The 22,628-nt window shown below is 52.8% G+C and overlaps 1 protein-coding gene across 4 annotated transcripts; it reads right to left on the bottom strand.

Annotated features, from left to right (window-relative positions):
• Positions 1-123: 123 nt before the first annotated feature.
• Positions 124-21,818, bottom strand: Inava (innate immunity activator). Of its 4 annotated transcripts, none has more exons than XM_050147829.1 (10): positions 21,643-21,818; positions 15,226-15,374; positions 14,484-14,608; positions 13,858-13,974; positions 13,007-13,229; positions 9,228-9,281; positions 8,234-8,456; positions 7,213-7,386; positions 3,149-3,833; positions 124-1,833 (listed from the first exon to the last, which is right to left on the bottom strand). In XM_050147829.1, the coding sequence occupies exons 1-10, from the start codon at positions 21,801-21,803 to the stop codon at positions 1,741-1,743; spliced, it is 2,004 nt and encodes a 667-aa protein (XP_050003786.1). In that variant the 5' UTR covers positions 21,804-21,818; the 3' UTR covers positions 124-1,740. The 4 variants fall into 4 exon arrangements, with proteins under 4 accessions (XP_050003786.1, XP_050003787.1, XP_050003788.1 ...); XM_050147830.1 differs by having other exon boundaries at positions 7,213-7,383; positions 21,643-21,803; XM_050147831.1 differs by lacking the exon at positions 21,643-21,818 and adding an exon at positions 17,978-19,459.
• Between the last annotated feature and the right edge of the window lie 810 nt (positions 21,819-22,628).

Here is a 22,628-nt window from a genome sequence, read left to right as displayed (position 1 = left end):
CCACCCCACCTGCTCCCTAGAGACATGGCCAGACTGTTGGAAAGGTGAACCAGAAGCCCAGGGAGCTGGGCACAGCCTTTGTCAGAAAACTCTACACATACACACACACAAAATCCTTCCTCCTCAGCTGGGCCAATCAGACTTTATTGAAGTATTTGGCACAACGTTGCGCAGTTTCAGCCCTGCAGCTGCGGGCACCGCCACTGTGCAAACACACGAAATAGCTGTTAGGTAAGACCAATAAGTTAACGCGGAGGGTGCTCAGGCGTGGGGAGGGCCCAGCACTCAGATGTCTCCCAGCTTTGTGACTTAGGAACTAAGGCACTTAGGGATCCAGAGAACACACTGGGAAGGGGCATCTATACACTAGGGTAGGGGCTCAGAAGCCAGACAAGCAAAAGCAGGGCAGCCAAACAGTGTGGAGAGCGGAGCTCTGTAGGATGCGGTGAGAACACGGGACAGAAATGCCTTGTGCAACTCCTTGAGCTTGCCTTAGCCCCCTAAATTCCTAGCACCGCCCCTCCCTCAGCCCCAGTGCAATGGGCCACACTGTTTTCTCTCCAGCAGGAGAAACAGACCATTAGAGTCAGGCATCTGGCGTTCGTCCAGTCCGGAGAGGAACTAGAGAAGTGCTCAAGTGGAGAAGACCACACAGACTCACAACCGCTTACCTGGGCATCTGACCTGACAGCAAAGGAACTTAATTGTACCAGTGGTCTAAGCGTAGGTAGCTTCCTGGCTTGCCTGGTCTTAGGATCTGGGACAACTCATTCATGTTATCTAAGCCAATCCAGCACCCTATAGGGAGTCATTAATGAACGTCTCCGGGTGTGAACAAACAAGGATTTTTCTCAGAGCAGAAAATGGAAGGAGCAGTAACTGCCTCCTCAAATACGCCACAGAAGTGGCACTCAAAAAAATGTATTCATACATATGTATAAAAATATGTAAACATGTATACATTTTTTTTAAGGTGCTGGCTTCTAGGACTATGAAGATTTCAGAGGGCATACTTGCTAACCAGCCTAGCCTCACATTGGCCAGCAGTGGCTGTGAAGGGTGAGGTGTTCCCCACCAACCAGCCCCCTGATTAGACAGTCTAGTGTAGCCTCAAAGTCCAGGTTCAGTGGTCTGAGAGCTCAAAGGTATGGAGACAGAACCGAGGTGGAGGCTGCTAGCAGAGGCCTGTAGCGTTGGGAGAAGAGCGGGAAGACAAGGCTCCGCCAGGACATAATGACTTTCCTGCCATTGAGTGTGCATCACAGAGCACATAAAAGGGAGAGGAGAATCCTGCCCAGCATACGGTACCCAGAGATCTGGGAACAAGGGAAGAGTCCTTGTTGTGTGTGTACCACATCCCGCCTCCCGCGGTCGGAACCAGCAGCCACCTCAGGAAGAAGGCACAGAGCATCGGGGGAATCCCAAGGGGCCTCTAGGCCACTTGGACTGCATAAGAAGATAAATGCTGCCATCAGCCCAGCAAGTCCTTAAGTCCAAAAGGCCAGACTCCGGGGGATAAAGTACAATCATATTATAGGAACCGTGAAGACAAATCACAGATATAAATCCTCAGGTCAGGGCTTCTGGAAAACACTCCTGTAAAAAACAAAGGCTTCAGCTCTGAGTCATCGGCCGGCGATGAGGGCAGGAGAGCCGAAGGAAGCACTTAGGGGTGAGGGGTGTCAACCCCAGCTCCAATATGAAAGTCTTTTCCAGCTGTGGCCAAGGCTTTCAACGTAGTTACACCTGGCTGATGATCTCGCCGTTCTCAGGCACAAAGACTTGCACCGGAGCCCCATCTGGTGACCTCCGGAGTACACACACTGGGGGCACCTGTCACAGGGAGAAAGGAGAGGTGGATGAGCAAACTGGGCAGACAGTCAGCACTGAGAACACGCTCACACCTTTCTTCTTGCTCAAAAGCATAGACCACCACAGACCAAGCCCCTGTGGTCTGCTCCCGCCCTCCCCAAGAATGATGCTCCCAGGTACCCCCCACCCCCCATCTGTTTACCACTCCAGGTTCTTTGGGATGTGACAGGCACCCTGACCTTCTTCCCCACCTTTCCTGGCCTCATGTCTCATCACCGTCCCTGTCTAACAGGTTGGGATGGGCCAAGCCTAGACCAAAGACAGGTCCGAGCTCGCAGGAAGAGAAAAGCATGTCAGCTGGAAGGGTGTTCAGCCTGGGACTGGGCCAGGGTGCTGCCCAGCCAGGGATGGCAGCTGCAACAGCCCAAAGAACCAGGGGGGAGGGGAGGATGATGCAGCTGGGCTGCTGGGAATCTGGGGTCTCAAAGAAGCAGCTTGTTGGTAACTTCTAGAGCGTGTCCCCTGCATAGCCTTCTGAATCAGGAAGGGAAAAGAAAGAGAGGATTCATGCCTGCTATCCTAGCTCTAAGAATGAAGAAATGGGGCTCACAGAAACCAAGGTTGCATCCCTACCCAAAGTCAGTGTTCTTAAGCCGAAATGCTACCACTGCAACCTACTCCCCCCCCCCCCCCCCCCCCCCCCCCCCCCCGGCCTCTGGGAGCATGGGTGATATTACCTCTCACTCAGCGCTCTTGCGCATTGATCTAGTCATTTTAGATGCTTAATCGCCCTATGAGAGGAGTCACTTACAATGCGTCTTTTTGAGGGGGAGAAATAGAAGCCTGTGAGTTAAGTAACCCACAGGAGCGTATAACTTGTAACAATTGGGGCTGGGATTAGAACCGGGTACGCTAGCTGTTAACCAAGAAACCATTTCAGCTTGGCTGCCCTGAGTTGCTTTCTGCAAACCCGTTTTCCAGATTCTCCTTTTGTCCGGGCCCTGGAGTCAGGAAATTCCAACGGTTAATTTGGGTTGCACATTTGGTTACACGGAAGTTTATCTGCTGTGTGGATCGTCTGTGAAGCCATTAGGGGGAAATCTCCACAGCTATCTGTGTGGATGATCTTTACAGGGCCACACTGGTATGTGGGTATGTGCTCTTGCAGGAGACACTAGACACAGCAGGCACAAGTCAGAGACACTCATAGGGAGGTCAGAAGTGCTTTCTAAAGCCAAAAGGATACACTCTTTTTTTAGCCTAATTTTCCCAATTAGGGATTACTTGGCCAGTAGTCTGCTGATCTAATAATGTCTTCCCCCAGGGGATGCTCGACCTGTGTCCGAGGTCCTGAGGCCCGCCCGAAGCTCTCCCTCCCGGGAGGCAGGCTCCTAACGCGGAAAGCCCCTTGGCGGTCGAGTGAGTGGGGACGGCTGCTCCGGAGACGTGCCCGCTCATGCCACCACTTGAGCTCCTCGGAGACGGCTGCCTTGCTGAGTGCCCTGCCCGCGGGACTGTCCTTCAATGAGGGTGTGCGCACGATGCGGCTGTGGGAGGGCACCAGCCGCTGGTAGCGCAGGGGAGCGCCCTCCTCGTCGTAGGCAGCACTTAGGGCTGCACGACACAGCTCCCACTCGCCCGGTGGCAGATGGCCCTCGGCCACCATCACGTAGCGCCCTGTTGGGAAGTATCCAGCGGGCAGCAGAAGTTTAGGGTAGTGAGGGGCCAGCTCTCGGCCATAGGCTGGGCCCCAGACCCCATGATGGCGAGGTGGCTCAGGGGGACCGAGGGGCCGTAGAAAGGAAATGTCTGGGCTGCTGCTGCCCGGTGAGGTAGGGTGGGAGATGCTGGAGACGTCAGAGCCGCTGTCTTCAGAGCAAGAGTGGCAGGCAGGGTGCGGCAGCGGGGGCTTGCTGGGCGGGAAGCAGGAGTCCGGCACGGTCACCGTGTAGTGAGTGGGGCGGCGGCGGGGAAAGGCACTGCGACCTCGGCCCTCCGCACCTGATCGGAAGGAGTCCATCCTGAAGAGGAAGCAGGAAAGCTCTGAGTGGGGGAGGAGCCACACTGTTATGATAAGTTATGACTTTGGAGGCCGGTGTTCTATCCCAAAGCAATGAGCGTGTGCTAGGCTTACTCTGGTCAGACCTCCTCAGTCTTGTGCATATATGCAGAGGCAACACATTTCCTCCCAGCATGCTCTATTGCTATCTGCTCCTGCTCCATTCATGCCCAAGTGATTCCTTCTAGCCCTTTCCGTGTAGGGATAAACTAAATCCATGGGTGCTGGCATGAGTCACAAAATCCAGGTTACAAGTCCCTTGATAAAACAGGTAAGCATTACATACAATACATCCTGTGGACTTTAAACCATCTCTGGAGATCTTATAATTCCTAATGCGGTGCAAAGGCCATGTAACTAGTTCACGTACTGTACTATTTAGGAACAGTGACGAGAATCTGATGAATGGGGAATGTGGCTCAGAGGTAAGAATACTTGCTTAGCTTGCATGAAGTCCTAGGTTCAATGCCCAGACCTGCAAAAGGAATTTTGTTCCTGTCCGATACATATGTGATTTTTTTTAAAAGGATTTTGGTTTCTCAGTTGATTCGAACCACAGACAGGAAGGCCGACATTCTGCGATATCCATGTCACATTTCCCAGGCAGCTAGGGTACACTCTGCTCAGTAACATTTCCTTCAGACGCTGTCTGCTTAGACATTGTCGAGCATCTAACTTCAATGTGAAAAGCTTTTATGTGTTCCAAAGGGCAGGAGCGTGCAGGACGGGATCGTGGAGGGCTAAAATCTAGCTCCTGCTCTGCTTACATACTGGGCATGGGGCAGGGTTCCCTTTGAAGTTTCTGTACAAAGACATTGTTTATAAAATGACCTTGGTGGTAGTGAAAGTATAAAACCAGCTTTACTTTGGAGCCACTGCACCTGTCTAAGGCTACCTGATGAGCAACCTGAAGAGGCTTTGGTGCTATCAGGTAGGCATGGCACCACTTTTCATATCTCGTTGACTGAAACTACTGCTATCGGGCAGTAGGGGCTTGGAAAGAAACATACGGTTGGTTTTCATTACTCATAGGTTTAGTATTTGCCAATTCACCTATTTGCTCAAATTGATTCCAAAGTCAATATGCGCAGCGTTTTGCAATGGCTAATCTTGTCCACTTGACAGGATCTAGAATCACCTACGCGACAAACCTCTGGATGTGTCTGTGAGGAGTTTCTATACTGGGTTAGTTGAAGTGAGAAGACCACTCTAAATATGGGTGGCACCTTTCAATGGGCTAGGGTCCTGGGCAGGATTAAAAGTACTGAGAGTTGCTGAGCCTGGTGGCTCACATCTCTGATCCCAGCACTCAGGAGGCAGAGGCAGGCGGATCTCCGAATTCAAGGCTAACCAGGTCTACAGAGTTCCAGGACAGCCATGACTACACAGAGAAACTTTTCTTGAAAAACAAAAACAAAACAAAACAAAGGAACTGAGAATGAGCTGGGAAGCCGCATTTATCTCTCTCTGCTTCCTGGCCACAGATGCACTGAGTTACCTCGTCCTCCTGCCGCCACGCCTTCCCTACACGGTGGACAGCACTTCCAGCTGTGATCCAAAGCAAAACCTCTTTCTTTGAGTTGTTTTGTCTGGGATTTAATCCCAGCATCGAAGGAGAAAAGTAACTAACACATAGTCATGATCGCTTGGAGCAGCAAAGGATTCAGATTGCTTTAAGAAAACATCTCCAGGGGCTGGAGAGATGGCTCAGTGGTTAAGAGCATTGCCTGCTCTTCCAAAGGTCCTGAGCAACCACATGGTGGCTCACAACCATCTGTAAAGAGGTCTTGTGCCCTCTTCTGGCCTTCAGGCATACAGACAGAATATTGTATACATAATAAATAAATAAATATTAAAAAAAAAAGAAAACATCTCCAGCAGAGGTTGACCAAGGGTCAAGTGCTGAGTTTGGTGTGGGTAGTACAGAGGTATTGAACCAAGGAGGAGGCTGAGGCAGGAGGATGGTGGATTCCAGGCCAGGCTAGACTACACAGGGAAATCTTATCTACCAGCAAACACAACATTAACAAAACACAGCTGGGGTACATAGAAAGCTTCTCCATCACTCATGGGGCCTGGGTTCCTTCTCCAGCTCTGCCCCACACTGAAATAGAACTAAATAGTTCATGTGTGGCCATCATACTTCATCCTTCAGACTTCCTGTGGTATTTATTAATTAGTGTATGGGGGAGGGACGGTGACTTTATTATTTTTTGTTTGCTTGCTTTTTTGTTTTGTTTTGTTTTTGTTTATTGAGACAGGGTTTTTCTGTGTAGCTTTGGAACCTGTCCTGGAACTCGCTCTGTCAACCAGACTGGCCTCGAGCTCACAGAGATCTGCCTCTCTCTGCCTTCCAAGTGCTTAGATAAAAGGCGTGTGCCACCACTGCCCAGCTTGCTTGCTTGTTTCGAGAAAGGGTCTCTCAATGTAGTCCTGGCTGTCCTGGACCTTGTTCTGTAGACCAGGCTGGCCTGGAACCCACCAGCCTCTGCCTCTCAAGTGATGGGAGGTACCACACCCGACTACTTTATATTTAAAATGGCCCCACAAGTGATGCTGAACTGCTCCCTGCAGTTTCGAAGCACAAGAACACTGTGAACCCTCCTGTAGAGAAAATAAGACTGCTAGATCAACTTCATTCAGACTAACTTACAGTGTCATTTGGCATGAGCCCAGTGTTAATGAAGCCACAGATGTATTAAGTGTCCTAAACAGAAACTCATGTTCAACAAGGACATAAGCAGTACTCGGTTAATGAGCAACACTGTCACCAAAATCTGTATTTCCTTAAGGCAGAGGGTCTCAAGCTTCCTAATACTGCAACCCTTTAATACATGTTGTGGTGACCCCCAACAAAATTACTTTCGTTGCCACTTTGGAACTGTAATTTTGCTACTGTTATGAAACGTAATGTAAATATCTGTGTTTTCAGATGGTCTTAGGTGACACCCGTGAAAGGGTGGTTCCACCCCCAAAGGGGTTGCGACTCACAGGTTGAGAACCTCTGCTATTGGTGTTTACAGCCATGCTGTAGGCCATGATTATCGTGAATCACGAGAACCAACTGTGCATCGACTGGAAAAGTCTGCTTTGTCGGCGACCAACAGTAAAGCAATATTCGCCAGTGTGTGAAACCAGGGCGAGGCTGGGAACCTCGTGTCAAGGAATCCTCCTTCGCGGATGAAATGCTTTGCACTCGACCTCCTCAGAGAGGCACCCCAGAGGGATGCAAAGGAGCACCCAAGGTGCTAGCCCTGTGTCACCCAGGGTGTCTCAGCAGTATCTGCGTAGCTGGGGATGGGAATGGGCTGTCCCCTACACCCCTAAGGTAGCCTTCTTACCTCAGAGACTGCGACTGGCCCCTCCTGCCCTGCATCTCAGGGGTAGCTGGGGCACTGGTGCGGCCCTGCCGCTGGCCAGGAACATTTCGGATGGGGACCACGTGGTAGGAGGCAGGATCTAGCAGCCACAGGCTGGAGGCGCTGGGCTGCTCTTGAGGAGTGGTGGCTGGGCTGCTGCAGAGATGGGAAATGTCAGTGGCCGCAGTGTTTTATTTAGAGCGGTGGTCCTCCACCTTCCTATTTGCTGTGACCCTTTAACACATGGTGACCGCCCCAACCATAAAATTATTTTTGTTGTTACTTTAGAACTATAATTTCATTACTATTGTGAATTATAATGTAAATATCTGTGTTTTCTAATGGTCTTAGATAACCCTTGTGAAAGGGTCTTTCCCCACCCACAGGGCCAGGACCCACAGGTTGAGAACCTCTAATTTGAAGGCTCACAAGGCTAGGGTCTCAATGGGAGTGGTACAAAGTGTCAGCACCCCAAAAGGCTACCAGTTCTCACACCTCTGGCATCACCTAGCTAATAAGAGTGATCACTTGGGCATTCCCCATCCACAGCTCCAGTCAGGACCACCCTAGCGACCACCTGCAGATTCCCATTCACAGCCCCAGTGGGGACCACCCGAGCAACCACCTGCACATCCCTCATCCACAGACCCAGTGGGGACCACCCTAGCGACCACCTGCACATCCCTCATCCACAGCCCCAGTCAGGACCACCCTAGCAACCACCTGCACATCCCTCATCCACAGACCCAGTCAGGACCACCCTAGTGACCACCTGCAAATTCCCATCCACAGCCCCAGTCGGGACCACCCTAGTGACCACCTGCACATCCCTCATCCACAGCCCCAGTGGGGACCACCCAAGTGACCACCTGCACATTCCTCATCCACAGCCCCAGTGGGGACCACCCTAGCGACCACCTGTACATTTCTCATCCACAGCCCCAGTGGGGACCACCCTAGTACTCTCCACCTATCTGCCCCCTGCCTTCCTCCCCAGCCTGACCTGGACTCGCTACTGAGCTCAGAAGACTTCCTGGGCTTCTCATAGGGGTGATCCAGGCTGGTCTCCTTCCATGGACTGTTTTGGATGGGGGCCCGTTCTAGGCCACCAGACTCAGGTCCTGTAGGCTGCAGGCCCTCAAGGCTCTGGGGTGGGAGAGGCCGTGAAGGTGGTGCCGGTGCCGGTGCTGGAGACTCTGGGGGAGGTTTTGGTGCTTTGGAATCTTCTGCAAGCGTAGAAGAAAAGGCAGAGGCTGGGGAAAACCGGCTCAGCAAGAACCTCCACAACCCAGGCTTTGCTCTCCCTCTTCGATGCCTTGACCTACTGCTCCAGGCCACAGCCCCAATCCCAGATAAGAAACACTGCTTTCTTCTCCCTTGGGACTCCTTCCCCCTTTCCCCAGTCCTATTTTAATTTTACACCTGCTTCCTTGCTCAGTCTCTCTACTCCACTTTCCAGCACTTGCTCACGGTGGGTGCCTGTCTGCAGCTACCTACTTTTCTTGTTCCTGCCTCACCTAGGTGCCCTGTTTCCTTATTGGCCTGGGCACACCCTGGGCACGCCTGCATCGCTTTCTTAGTCCACTTTGACCCTCACTGCTCTCAGTCTTTTTAAACACGATCCTTAATCCACAGTCTTGTACATCCTCTCCAGTGTTGCCTTCCTTTCAACCACAGCAATGATTTTGAGTAGCCCGTCCACTGGCTCTAACTGGCTCTGAAACACATCCTCTGAGCGAAGCAGGGACACCAGGGTTAATGGGACAGGCTAGAGCTCATCATTCCCTTCCTCATCAAAAGGACCCATTGAAAGAAGAGCTCAGCACATCCCCCACCCTCAACGGGGCATGAGCCTGGACACACAGCAACTGACATCAGATCCGAGGCAGACCCTTAGCTGGTGCCCCTGCCTTCATCAGCATCCTCAACTTTCCAGTCCTGCCGCCGAGAGACCTCATTAGCAAACCCTGCAAATCCCCACAGCCTTGACATCTTACCTTCCTCCAGGAGTAGCCCATCAGACAGGGAGCTGTCATCCGAAGCACTGAGCTCTGCAGCAATCAAAGAGGAGGACAGAGAAGAGAGGCAGTGAGCCCAGAGTTAAGCTGCCCACTTCCTCTGCCAGGACAGCGGCTGAATTCCCCCAGGAAATACCCACTACGTGCTAAACCATGTACTCAGAACCTATTACCTAGAGGTAAAAAGGGGTTCACAAATTAAGACATTTCAAGGCTCTGGACTACAGACTTCCCATCAGCCAACAAGGACTTTCTGGTAATATGGAGAAAGACCGAGAGCAACTTTAGAATGCTGTTAGGATGCAGAGTATTTGGCTAGGGTGTCTACAATCTTCAAATACCCCAAATGCAACTGTCTCCAGGGTCTCAGACATAAGAATTCCTGTAGTACCCACAAGAGCAGTGGGGGTGGGAGTCTGGGCTGTGGGGACTATGGGCTGTGGGGACCCTAAGAAGAGTGGCCGGCTAGTGCCCTGCGAGTCACCTGAGGGAACTGGAGCCTGGAAGCGCCATGTGAAATGCAGCTGTCACTCAGGACATGGGGTGGGGGAGGGGGAGCCCTATTTTTCTTTTGCCCCTGAACAGATGTGATGCTCTGGAGTTTGAGGCTAACTCGGAGTGGCCCAGATGGAACCCAGAAAGCATTTTCAGCTGTTTGAGAACGGAGATGAGAAAACATTAATAATAGTTAATAATTAATTACTAATTAATATTAGTAATCTACTGTGCCAATCCTTTCCTAGATATCTTGCCTGCGCTACTTCATGTAAAACCCCTAACAACTGAGGTAGATACCGTCATCTCCATGTAACTGGGGAAACCGAGTCTTAGCCCAGGCAAGGAGATTTGGGTCAATCCACCAAAAAGGCTGCCGGGGAAGAATTCACACCTGACCGGTCTAGCTAGAGGCTGGGCTCCAAGTAAGCCACATCCCTTGATTAGCTCTCCTGTCTGCCAGTATAGGTCGTTACCAGAAAGTTCTAAGCGGAACAAACAGTCTCAACCATCTTAAAATCGTTTGTTAAAAAGGCTGCTACACTTCATCCCACAGACCAAATCTGAGGTCGTACTGAGACATAGCTCCAGAGTCGTGATGTCTGGCTGCCTCAGCACCAACAAGGCAGAGTTAGTTGTGATACGGGACTGTATAACCCACAAAGTCTAAAATCTTTGTTCTCCAGGTCTTTATGGAGAAAATTGCCAATCTCTGATCTGTAACTATAGCCAAAGATAAACTCTACCTATAGCAATTCTTATCGTCTGTGGCTTTGTGGCTAGGCGGCCGAGTAGCTAGCCAAGGCTTTGCATAGCTCACAGTTAACCTTTGCTTTGGGGTGCAGTGATGAGAAGCCCTTTTGTTGAATTCTGGTTCTCCGTTTGGTGTCTTTTACAAACAACTTTAAGAGCAATTATTATTATTTTTTTTTTTTGCAAATGTCAAGTTGAAGAAATGATGCAAGTGTTATTCTCACGGCCCACTAGTGCAATATGGGTTCATCACAGGTGTTGGTCAGGGCAGAAAGGTCTGGGAAGACATCACTCCCTGTCACCTCCAATCCTCACATAAACAGGACTGTTGGTTTTGTAGGTCAAAGGATACAATGCTGTGTGGAGTTCCTGAGTCACGTGGCTTTGCAGGGTGGAAGCTGGGAGGACAAGCTGCCAAACACAGTGGCTCCTGAGATGCCCACTGTCTCCACCCTGTCCCAGTTTGGCCCTGGCTCACCCCTGTCCTGCTCCCTTACCTACCACAACTCTTCCCCCCACCCTGCAGCCATGACAGAATACCCCAGGCAGAAGTAGAACCACGAAACCATACTTACTAAGCTACACTGCCCAACAAACCAAACCAGACTACAAGACTGCGCTAACTCAAATGAAAAGTTCAGTTCCTCAGTCACACAGGGCACAATCCAAATGTCCAGGAGCTATGTGCAGCAGGCAGTCACCATGCTGGCCAGCACAATGTTTCCATCGCTGAGTCCCTATTAGATAGTGCTGACTGACACTGTCAATCAACAAGCACATCCCGAGCGCACATTGCATGAGGAGTCCAGGGGGTGGGTCTCGGCTTGCTCATAGTAAAAATTAGCTCAACGCCCGGCTGCTCCTTGCCACCTGCAGAGAACTAATTACCCTCACCTGGTTAATTACTTTCTCCAACTGAATAACCCTTGTGTGCAAAGGGGGTGGTGGGTGGGGTTTCTTTCTTTTTTTTTTTTTTTTTTTTTTTTTGGTCTGTTTGCTTATTTTTCCTTTTGAATTGAAAACACCCTCTAGCCTCAAACTAATTATTAATCTCTCTCGACTTCCTCCTTTCCAGGTGAGCACAAGGGACGGAGGAGCCACGAAACAGGTGTGGTGAGTCCAGAACTACTTCCTTCTGCGCTCCCAAATCAGGACACTAGAACCCAGAACCTCGGGCCTGTCTGGAGGGCAGGGTCTGTCTGCGCCAGAGCCAAACGCGGTGCTGCCTGTGCCAGGTGTTTCCTCTGCACACCTCCTATCTTCTCTGGGCTAAAGGCCCTGAGAACCTCAGCTGCTCGCCTCCTACAGAGGGTTAAGCCAAAGCCCTAGGCACGTCCTGGCCTGCTTCCCCACTTCCGACAAGGAGTGTCACCCAGTCTCAATGGCAGCGGTAGTGACACCATGCCCCGCACCCCAGCAAAGTCCCTCTCAGAGCAAAGGCGCCAGCCATGGCAGCACCTACAGGCAAAGGTGGAGAGGGACCAGAGGGGCTGAGACCCACCGGGACAGGGCGCATCTCATCATTAATGGCTCCTCCAAATACAGAGGTGGCCCTTGGGGATCACTACGCTTCGGTCATCTGGTATCTTTCCCATACCCAGGGCCTGTGGGAAATGGAGACCGAACAGAGTGCCCTTTTTCTTAGAGCCTTGGGAAGGGAGAGTGGTGTCCTGTACTGGGACCAGACCCACTGGAGGCCCTGGCTCCACTTCTGGGTTCTCCGTCAGCCATGACATAGAACATTGTTCTTTGCCATCTACTCCAGGTTTCCAAGGGTGACCTGGCTGGTGTCTGTTCACACACTCCGGAACTAGCCGCAGCTGCCGAAAGCAATGCCTACCCGAGGCATGGAGCGTGGGGATCAGGAAGGACCTGCAGGCTTCTAACGTGTGTCCAGTCAGGGAAGAGAACCCAGCTGATGGGTGGCGACGGACACAGGGGAGCGAGGGAGGCTATTGCTCCACATGCTCTGATTCAAGGCTACAGTGAACAGACCAGCAGCTTGTCCCTAACACCGCCTCCTTCAGATGTGGCCGGGGCCAGGCCAAGAGATTTCTGGGAGCAGGGCTGAACCAAGAGTGAAATGGAGGTTACAAATCCGGACCTGACAATCAATCCCTACAGCTGCCTAACTCGGGCTGGAGGAAAGCACACTACTGTAGAACCTTCGGTTCACTGAACTTTGTCCTGAAGGTAATATTCCAGATTGAATAAAACCCTTGGGTTATGACCAAGCAGAGAAACGCCTTCCGTCTATAAAGTTTTGTAAAAGTGGGGTACTATGAGGGAGATGCAGAAAGAGGAAATGGACGGAGAAGGTCTCTCGGGGCGGAGATGCTTTGGTGGGGTACATAGGTAAAGACAGAGCCTCCGTGGGCCCAGGAGTACTCTAATGGCGCGCTACGCGCTAATGTGAAACATGAACACAGGCAGTAGCCAAAAGCATAATGCAAAATGGAGTACAGGGCTGTGTTGTGAGAGGCCTGCACAGCTCAGGAAAGCGGGCTCACCTCTGCCCAGGGAGGGCACAGTGGTGGGAGGGGGCTCGCTGTTCCTCCGCCGATCACCCAGGCGGCGCTCAAGCTCCCTCAGTTTCTTCTCCTCTTGCAGAGCCGCATGCTTCCGCTGCCTGCGAGCCTGTCTGCTGAGGTTCTCCTCTGCACACAACCTTCGAGCCGCCTCGGTGATCTGAAGCTGCAGAGCCAACTGGCGCTCCAGGCTGCTTAGGGGGTCCTGGGGAGGGAGGGGGTTGGGAGTGAGGGCCAAGAAGAGTCCTTGGCGCTAGGGGGAAACAGAAGACTCCAGGTGGCTCTGACCCGGTGGTGTGCGGGCAGCAGTGTCCAGGAACACACAAGAAAGGGTGGAGCGGTGGGAGGGGCTCAAAGTCAACTGTCAATTATGAGAGTCCCACCCCAACTACCTGCTGTGCAAGGCTGGGAGCGGACTTAAGTGGGGCACTTTCCTTCCTGACCCCAAAGAACCTAGCATGCCAACTCATGGGAATCTAAGGGGGAGGTCACCTAAGGTCAGAGCCACCCCACCTCCTTCTACCTAGGCTGAGAAAGGCCGGACCTCAGGCTACACCAACCCCCCTTGGCAACCGCTTCTTCATGGTGGTTATTGGTATTCTTAATCCTCTGCCCACTAGGGCCAAGCCCAGTGTCTTCCCTTGAGCTCAGCTCCCCAGCTGCTGAGGTAGCATGCTTACTCAGAGCCATCTGGGCTACTCATGAGGAGAAGCCCTGAGGTTAACACGGCCAGCACCCAGACTGGATGGCAGACATTGCCAGAGCACTGGACTGCTTCGGTAGTCAGCCTCCGGGGATGGGGCACAGTGACCATGACCTGTGACACGCCTCACCTCTCTGTGCAGAGCCCACTCGTCCAGCTTGTACGCCGCTCCGATCCTACGCCGGACCTTGGGGGCCTTCTCTCCCGGCTTAAGGGGATATTCTGCTGGCAAAGTACCAGTCAGCTCCTGGGGTTGGGGGGCAGAGTCAAGTCAGGCCCTCACCACCCACCCCGCCCTCATCTAACCATTTAAACTTGCTGTCTAGTCCCACGCTGCATGGGCCAGACGTCCCAGAAACCTTAGAGATCAAGAATTTCAGAAATCAAGAGCATCTTGTGCTCTTGCCCAGCTCATCCCATCATGCCACAGTTGTCTTCTTACTCCCATTCTCGAGCACCCCGCTCTCTCCCCTTTCGCATTCTCAGCCCATCTGATCACTTCCTCCCGAAGGCTACCCTGACCCAAGGTACAATTATCAAATGTGCGTCCATCTCTCTGACCTCTCTGCAGCCCCTCATCTCTTCCTCTCCGGTACCTGAACCTCTGCCAGGTCTATTTCCCCTCTACCCAGTGTTCAGGTCAAACCCACATGAGGGAGATGCTAGGCCCAGACCCCAGTCTGATTTCCAACCCCTTCAAAAATGTGACTTTCTCCTCAGCCCCAATATCCCAAAGCGTAGCTCCAGGGGCCTCACCGCCTCCCTCAGGCAGAGCCTACGCAGTTCCTCCAAGCAGGCCTCCAGCCTCGCTTCCAGGGCCCTCTGCTGCTTGCGCACTGCATTGGTCAGCTCCTTCATTGGTGAAACAGGGCTATCTGGGCCTGTGGGAAGACAAGGGACACCTGCTCAGGACTGCGGAAGTAAGGCATCCTTAGGACACTGTTGACCACTTCCAGGAGTGCGCACTCCCCTACAGTCTCATGCTTGCCCACATATTACAAGCTAGCTGCTAAGGTCTGTGTCACAACCACAAAACATCCTATCTCCTGGCTGCCCAAAGATTTGTACCATTATAGTACAAAGGGAGAGCTGCCCCACCAGGTGACCTGTGGGGAGAAGGGGTCATGGGCAGAACTGTGTCTTCCCCTGTCTCCTGTCCTTTCTCGAAGCCAGGGAAGTCTAGACCCACAGGCTCAGGCTTAGTAGAGAGAACATTAACAGTCGTTAGATAAGAGTTTTTGGCTTCTTAGTTCATCGCTGCAGCTAAAGTTGGACACAGCAGATCCTTGCTCCAGACAGGACAGAAACTCCTGGCTAGTGCCTTCCAGCAAGGAAAACTACAGTTCCTGGAGGTGCCAGACCATCCAGTCCCCCCACTTCCCTTGCCACCTTCTCCTTCTCCAGCCCTTTGGGAGGTTTAGCTTAACTAGCCCAAGGCCTAGGGACTCAGTCTGGAGTCAGCAGCGACCAGGGCAGGGGAATTTCCTACATCACTCACCAGACTGCAGGATGATGCCACTGTCCGTGTCACTGACCTCATCCTTACTCTCCATGATGAATTTCTGGGGGGAAGGGGCACAGAGGAAGAAGGGGCTGCGCCGGTCCCAGCCTGGGCCAGGATGGGTAGGTTGCCTGGCGTTTTCCCAGCTTTTAAGAGAAAATAACAAGAACACTCTATGAAGCCGCCTGTGGTTTCAATGCTTGAGGTGGGGAAATAGAAGTGAGGATTGTGTTTCTGGAATGATCTAGGGGTGAGAGGTTTTCTGGGGTGGTAGGACACTCTTAGGGCACAGCCTAGCTCCCCCTCACTACATCTTCTCCGCAGAAAGTCCTCTAGGTCCAAAGAGGTTGGTTGAACTGGTGGCTGTACAAGAACAAGAAAAATAACAAAGAGAAGATGAAAAGGCAGGAAGATGGAACAGGATGGCAAAGGAGGGAGATGACAAGCTGTCTTTAAGAGGTATAGCCATCCTCACCTCGAGAATATAGGAGGCATGAGGCATGGCCTGCCTACTGCCCCACTGGCTAAAGGCACTGGCAAGAAACAGCTGGGCAGTGAGCACAAAGCCAAAGCCAATCTGGGACCCAAGGACCAGGGCACCTTGCTGACTGGACCTGGTCATTCACCTATAGGTCAAGGAAGCAGTTCCATGCCAGAGAGTTGTCCTGAATCCCAAGCCACCAGCATACCTAGGAGACTTCCCCAGGAGGAGTTAACCTGCGGGCTCTACACTCCACAGCTAGGCGGGAGGAGTCTATTGGATGGCTGGAAGCTGACTAGAAGTTACCAAGGACGGAAAGGAAAACACTGGCTTCTCTGCCCCCCTGTGACTAGAGAACACCTTGGTGGGCTACAGCCCAGCACGTCACTCACCCAAACACCTGTGACCTCCCCTTATCTCTTTTCCAAACCCACACCCTCGGTGGGATCCCAGCTGGCCAGGGCTGGCAGCTGTTGGCTAGAGCAGGGGTGGGGAAGGGTGGGTGGAGCCCAGGCGGAGGTCTGGAAGCAGAGGCCAGCCACCACCTCCTCACTGAGTCAGCCCATTGAGCAAGAGTCCAAAAGTCCTTCAGAGTTTCTGTCTGGACCTTATCCTGCTGCCTCCACAGAGGACAAGGGCTGCAGGGGTGGGGCACGGTGGGAGGGGGGTGCTTCGTCCCTGCCTGGCAGACAACAGAGCAAAATGGTGCTCCTTGGGAGAACGGACTGTGAAGCAGAGAGGAGGGGGTACCACTATCAGCTAAGCTCCCCAGGTCTGCTGACTGAGCCCGAAAGAGCAGAGGGATAAGGAGAGCTTTACTAGATTGTGTAAACAACACAGGTTATCTTCGCACCGTGGGCAGCAATGGTTAAAACCAAGGCCCTGAAATCGACATGTACTTTGCACTCGGGAATTTCAATCTCCCAAGCAAGTCTGGAGAATATAGGCATGAATAAAAGGAATAAAAGTTGACGTGGTGCCTTGACCGACGCACTGAAGGGACCGGCCGTGTCCTCTGGGGACTTCCAGGAAGCTAGGGCAACTGCTAGCTCATGCTGTCCGTTTGTCTCAAACCCTTACTCTTTCTAGCCCAGAGAAGCAGGCAGATGGGTCTTTCTCCCACCTCGAGGCATCTTCCCACTCATCCCAGAAGAAGACAAGCAACTAGGAAGCAGGACCAAGACTCTAGCAGGGCTGGCAGCTGGCACCTGGAGCCTTTTGCTTTGGACAGAGGGAGGGGGAAAGTGGGAGGGGAAGCCGTCAATTAGTCACACTTGCTAATTGATTATTAACCACTAAGAAGTTGCCTTGAAAGGTTGAAACACCTCAAGCCCTTCCTCTCAGGGGGGCTGTTGCAGACAAGAGAGGGGTTCGTTCGGAGACTAAGCAGACAAGAGGGGGTTCCTTTGGAGACTAAGGGATGTCTTAGCATGTCTTCTCCAGTTTCTCTCTCCTCAAGGCTCTGATATTCACCGTGGACCCAACAGGATGCAGGGTCAGCTCTGGGCTCACTTGCTGCTTTAAGGAGGGCAAAGTGCACAGGTCCAGAGATCTGGGTTCAGCACCTAGTTATGCAGCTTTGTGAGACAGCCGAGGAGGGTCTCTGGCCTCCGAAGGCCCACTTTTCCTCACGAGGATAATGAAAATCAGACAGATCTAAGGCCCTTCCCAGCCACTACGTCTGAATTAGCTTCTGGGCAATACAAGGCTGAGAATGACACCCATAGAGACACAGCACAGCTCTCCACTGCGAGGAACCTTCCCCAGAATTCACAGGGGCAGCACAGGCCCCACCCAGCAGAGCTTGGGCCTAGGCAAGGAAGGCCTTGCTTTAGAAAAAGGCAGTTAAGGTAACAATCCCACCCCCAACTCAGGAGTCTCTCTGCCCCCCTGACCCTCCCAGCCAGCCCAGAAGAAGACGCCTGCTACCCCAGACAAAGCCAGAGGGAGAAAGATTGATTCAGAAGGAGAGCGAAGCTCCTGCACACTTTCTCTCAGGGAAGCCACTGGGGACCTCCACATCACAAATGTGTCCCCAAAGCCGATCCCCTCTGTCCCAGCTCATCTTTGTTGGAAATTTAGGCCTGCTCACAGAGACAGGGTCCCTGTTCCCAAACCCACTAGCAAACCTTTTTCTTCTGAACCCAAATGTGACCTTCGGTGTAGGGGAATGATAGCCATGTCTGACCAGGGCTCCCTCTATTTCCTGGTCTGCCTACAGCTCAAACCCAAAGACTGGCCTCACCCCTGCCCCACCCCCACTCTCACCTGCTCCAGAGCTCAGTTCAGATCAGGAAAGACTTCTGATCAGGGGTTTGAGGTGCCTCTTGTGCCACCTCGGGGTCTCCCAGGTCACAAGCAGGCCACCTGGTGCTCTGGCTTCCAGCAAGCTCTCCACACGCTGAGGGCCCTGCCTCTCCCTCTCAGCGGGTCCCGCCTGCCTGCTGTCCCTCCCAGGCAGCCGGGCCAGGGGAACCAGGTTACTTGTTACGACTTGAGTCAGAGGGGAGGAGCAGGTGAGCAAGTCCTTCCCTGAACTAATCCGGCTGCTGGCAGTCGTCGGCAGGCAGCTCCTAGGCCTCTGCACTTCCGGGCCGAGGGGAGCAGGGAAAAAGGGGTTCCCCATGAAAGACAGCCAGAAGGCAGCAGAATCAGGTTTCCACAGCCACAAAGAACCCAAACACAGTGTGCTGAGCTATGAAACACTTCAGTGCTCTTCTGTCTTGCATGGTTCTGGCCTCCCGTGTACCCCACTTTCTCTTTCTAGAAATCGAAGAATGTTAGCCCCCCCCCCAAAAAAAACAAGTAAAAAATTCACTGGATGCAGAGAGCATCATCAGAAAATCCACAGACACAGGGGGTCACCGCTTTCCCTAACACAGCCTCAGTTTTCCCAGATTAGGATTTAAAAGCCTCAAACCTCGGGCTGAGTTGGGGATTGTGTCAGGCACCTGTAGCAACTTGCAGTCACAACCCAACTACTTGTGATCCGAGGCAGGAGGATCACATGAGCCCATAGACTGAGGACCAGCCTGGGTAAACAGAACAAGGTATGATATTTAAAAAAAAAAAAAAAATAGAGGAGGAAGGGGAGGAAGAAGAAAAGACGGCTGTGGTGAATGTATGGAAGGCATGGGTAGAGTACAAGTTTAAAACCCAGCACCTAAAAAAGAAACAAAAGCAAATGGACAAGAAAAACAGGACAGGATTGCTCCTGCAGACTCTAGGGTGCTAGAGGTGGGGGACCACGCTGTTTCCTTTTTATTCCAGCAGCATCAAGAGCATCACATCCCATGTGTAACCGACACCCACCCCAGCAATCCTCTGTGGGGCACTGACCAACAGTCTAGCCATCACTTACTCCACAGGAGAGCAGCAATCTTTAGCCTGTTCTCCAAACGCGGGGAACCAGTCACTACCCTGGAACTTGGTCCCTGCCAAAAGTTGGCTTCCAGGCCTCTCAGTCCACCGACCCTCAAGCAAAAGCAAACTTTCTTAGTATACAAGACCTGAGGCTGACAGCGGCCTCTTCCCAGAGGCTACAGATACACTGCAGATTGACTGCATCGCTCAAGCCTTTGTCCCATCAATTCCCATCCTCCACCTCTGCCACCTAGGAACTCAATACGGACCTTCCTTCTCCTAGTCCCTAAGGGACCCGGTCCTCACTCTCCACGCCCTAGCACCTAAACATCAGAGAAGCTGGCTGTTAAGCATCTCCTGAACAGAGCTGGGTCACAGTCTGCCACCACCCTTCTCTACAACCCCATTCCTTCTAGACATAACCCCCCTCCCATACCTTCACATTCCTGTACACGCCCTCTTTCCAAACAGCGCTAGCCCTGGACTCCTACAGGCTGACCACCTCCTCCACTCCCCAAACAGAGGCCAAGGGGCCCTCACAGGGGACAGACCCTCCCCACCGTGGGGAGCATGCTCTCTGAACCTCCTTCCCACCCCCCTAAGTCCTCCACAATACTGCAGTCTACCCATCCCCCAACAGGTTTACACGCTTGTCCAGTGTCTGCGAGGGGTTGACCCTGGGCTGGAACTGTCTTGGCCCATCCCCCCCCCAGCTCCAACTGGGGACAGTGGTGGAGTTTCTAGAATCAATTCTGCTTAATTTTCTTAATGTTTAAAATAAAGAGATCAGTTATGAAGCCCAATTACAATGAAGTGCAGTTCGGAAACCACAAAAACGTAACAACATGTATACTTCATTATTAACATTAAACAAGACCCAGCAACAGGTCATTTCAAGCAACCGATGAATGAAGCTATTTACATATAACTTCAGTGCACGAGGAAACCGACCTCACAGGAAAGCCAGTTACGGACGCTGCCCCTGCAGCCTGAGGTGTCAGGTTTGAACCCAGCTAAGAACTACGGCCTCAGGTAATGCCATCTGAATTCAAGGGCAAAATTCAAAATCGGGTTAAGGCCTGTACACACCGGGACATAAATTCCTTAAGCTGTCTTCCAGGAAAAGCCTCCAGGCTTCACCAATGATTCCCGCTGCTTGAAACCCGCTTTTCAAGAATGGACTTGAGCAGAAGAAGCCAGGCCAGCAACATCACAAACTCAAACCCCCTCAAGCAGAACCTGTCCCCCGACCAAAGAAATATGCAACCTGCAGAGAGGCAAGCCCCGAAACCAACCATCAGCGTCCTCCCTCTTCAGCACCCACTAATCGCGTAGGAAGAGTTTCACTCACTGCTCCCAGCCTCCTTGCAAGTCAGCTGTGCAACGGAGCTTTTCCTTTTCCTTTTATTGCAGAAACCCAGGGCTGTAGTACAGACTTCTATTGAAGATGGGTAGTAGGCCCCTGCTCAGTAACGTGTCTCAGACCAACCTGCTTGTGTTCATCCTTGATTTTTAACTACTCCAAATCCACCATTCCCCAACGCAACAGAATATAAGGTTTGCAGTGCAGCTGACAAACCAATAGCCCTCCTGCCAAGGAGGGGGTTAGGAGGGGGCCACAGCAAGGATAGGTGGACACTCCGGAGGTAGCTTAGAACTTGGAACTCGGAGCCCCATTCTAGGAACCAGGAAGCTGACGCTTCTGATCGCTAGTTCCAGGGCACTGACAACAAGAAAGACCACCGACAGGCGAGGAAGCGAGGACTCCTTGGGCTCCTTGCACAGCCCTGGAATGTGACCTCGGTGACTTCGCGGGAAAGCCTCCTCTTCAAAACCTTTCGTGACCAAACCCTTCTACAGACCTGTAACCAACCATACGCCCCTCGCAGCCCCAAAGTTCCTTCTTTAGATTTCTGTGATCGCTAGGAGTCAAAGTTTTTAAAACCCCGTCCTCCATCCTTAGCACCTCCACATTCTCAAAGGCGCCCAGCCAAGTACAGGCACCAGCAGTCCCCTAACTTTACTTAATGAATTAACAGATCAATGGCCAGCCACAGGAGCTCACAACCAGGAAAAGACGGGAAATTGTCTGGGACTCTTAGGGCAAGAGGGATGGAAGACCAACCCCCGTTACTGTTTTCTTTCTCCATTCTTCTGACCACTGGGAAAGGTGTTCACCTCCAACTAAGGCAGGGAAAGGAACTCGGGCCAGCCGGGGATGCACCCTGAAATCAATCCTCTAGGCTCTCCGTAAAAAGCCCCTTTGTCCTGCCCCCCCAGCCCCTCCCCCACCGCGCCCTCCCCTTCCAGGCCGGCCTGGAACTTGGGCTCCTTTTGTTTGCCTGCCTTCTGGCTTGCCGGAACCTGGCCAGGAGATCCACCGGCCTGGGGAGAGGGTCGAAGGAGAAAGGTTGAGCCGTTGGAAACGGCTTTGGGGTGGGAATTCTCGACCTCTTGGTAAAATTACCCCCGTTCCCTGCAAGACCCCCTCTACTGAGGATGAAGATCGGGGTTCAGGACTCGATCTCCCCCAGTTCTCCCGCGTCCGGTTCACTAAGTTTCCGCCTTACCTGTCCCACCGAGTTCTGGCTCCCCGCGCCTGCCCCCGCGCCCCCCGCGCCCTCCGCACAGCTTCAGGACCTGTTGGTCCCGCCCATCTTCCCTCTCCCCAAGGCTCCCCCGGGCCTCCCCTCCCCGGAGGTATTTCATTTAACTTCGGCATTTGCAGCATCCCAAATGTTAAAGATCCCAAGACATCTGTCCCCTGGGGCATACCAAAGGCCCAGCGGAGAGAGGGGAAGATGCTAGAAAGGGATTTGAGATTCTGATCCAAGAGACGGGGCGGGGCGTCACGTTGAGATGGGACAGTGCCAGCCCGGGTGTGCATCCTGCGGGAGCAACAGCGCAAGGGGCGACGCTGCCCCCTACCTCCCGCATTCGGGCGGCCACATGGCCGGACACCCCCCGACTAGGCAGGTTTCCGAAATCCGGGCGGGACGAGGCTCGACTAGAGGTCTTAAGGCCGCCTTTCATCCCCTCGCTCTGGCCCGGCTGGGGGCAGTTTTCATTCCTGAGACCCCAGAGTGGAAGAATGAAAGGAGACAGCAGCCCCTCCCCCTCCTTGCCGATTCCTTCTCGTGGCCCGGACTGCGGCGCGATCGAACTGGGGTCTCCTCCCCTCTTGCGGCCCCAGCCGAGTCCCTTCAGGGGTGGCGGGCAGAACGCGCCGGCTGCGGCGAGGCAAGGCACACACTCCTGGGCAGCGCCTCCTGCTGCTGCTGCTGCGAGCCCGCGAAACCATCCATTCATTCACTTAGACTTGCTCTTTCCCTCTTTTCGTTGATTCTATTTACACGTGTGCAGCCCTTTGCCAGGGCCAAGCTAAGTTCAGACTTCATCACCAGAGGGTTGTTCAGACTAGAGCATAATTTTGAAGACCAAGGAAAGCGGAGGCCAACGCAGGCTGAGGGTCCCCAAAGCTTGGTCAGAAGGAGTGTGCTACGACGGGAAACCTTGACAGGAAGGATGTACAAGATGTATTGGGCAAAGAAATACA

The sequence above is a fragment of the Alexandromys fortis genome, unplaced genomic scaffold (genome assembly GCF_014885135.2).
Source record: "Alexandromys fortis isolate MF-2015 unplaced genomic scaffold, M_Fortis_MF-2015_v1.1 scaffold_58, whole genome shotgun sequence".
NCBI lineage: Eukaryota > Metazoa > Chordata > Mammalia > Rodentia > Cricetidae > Alexandromys > Alexandromys fortis.
Note: the sequence above shows the minus strand (reverse complement) of the source record. Positions and strands in the feature narration are given on the sequence as shown.

Excerpts from the sequence above, each read along its gene's own strand:
- Inava (XM_050147829.1), bottom strand. The coding sequence starts at position 21,803 with ATGCTGCAAATGCCGAAGTTAAATGAAATACCTCCGGGGAGGGGAGGC. Across the intron at positions 15,375-21,642 it reads GCCAGAACTCGGTGGGACAG|CTGGGAAAACGCCAGGCAAC; the intron begins GTAAGGCGGAAA and ends TTCTCTTAAAAG. Across the intron at positions 13,975-14,483 it reads GGCTCTGCCTGAGGGAGGCG|GAGCTGACTGGTACTTTGCC; the intron begins GTGAGGCCCCTG and ends CCCCAACCCCAG.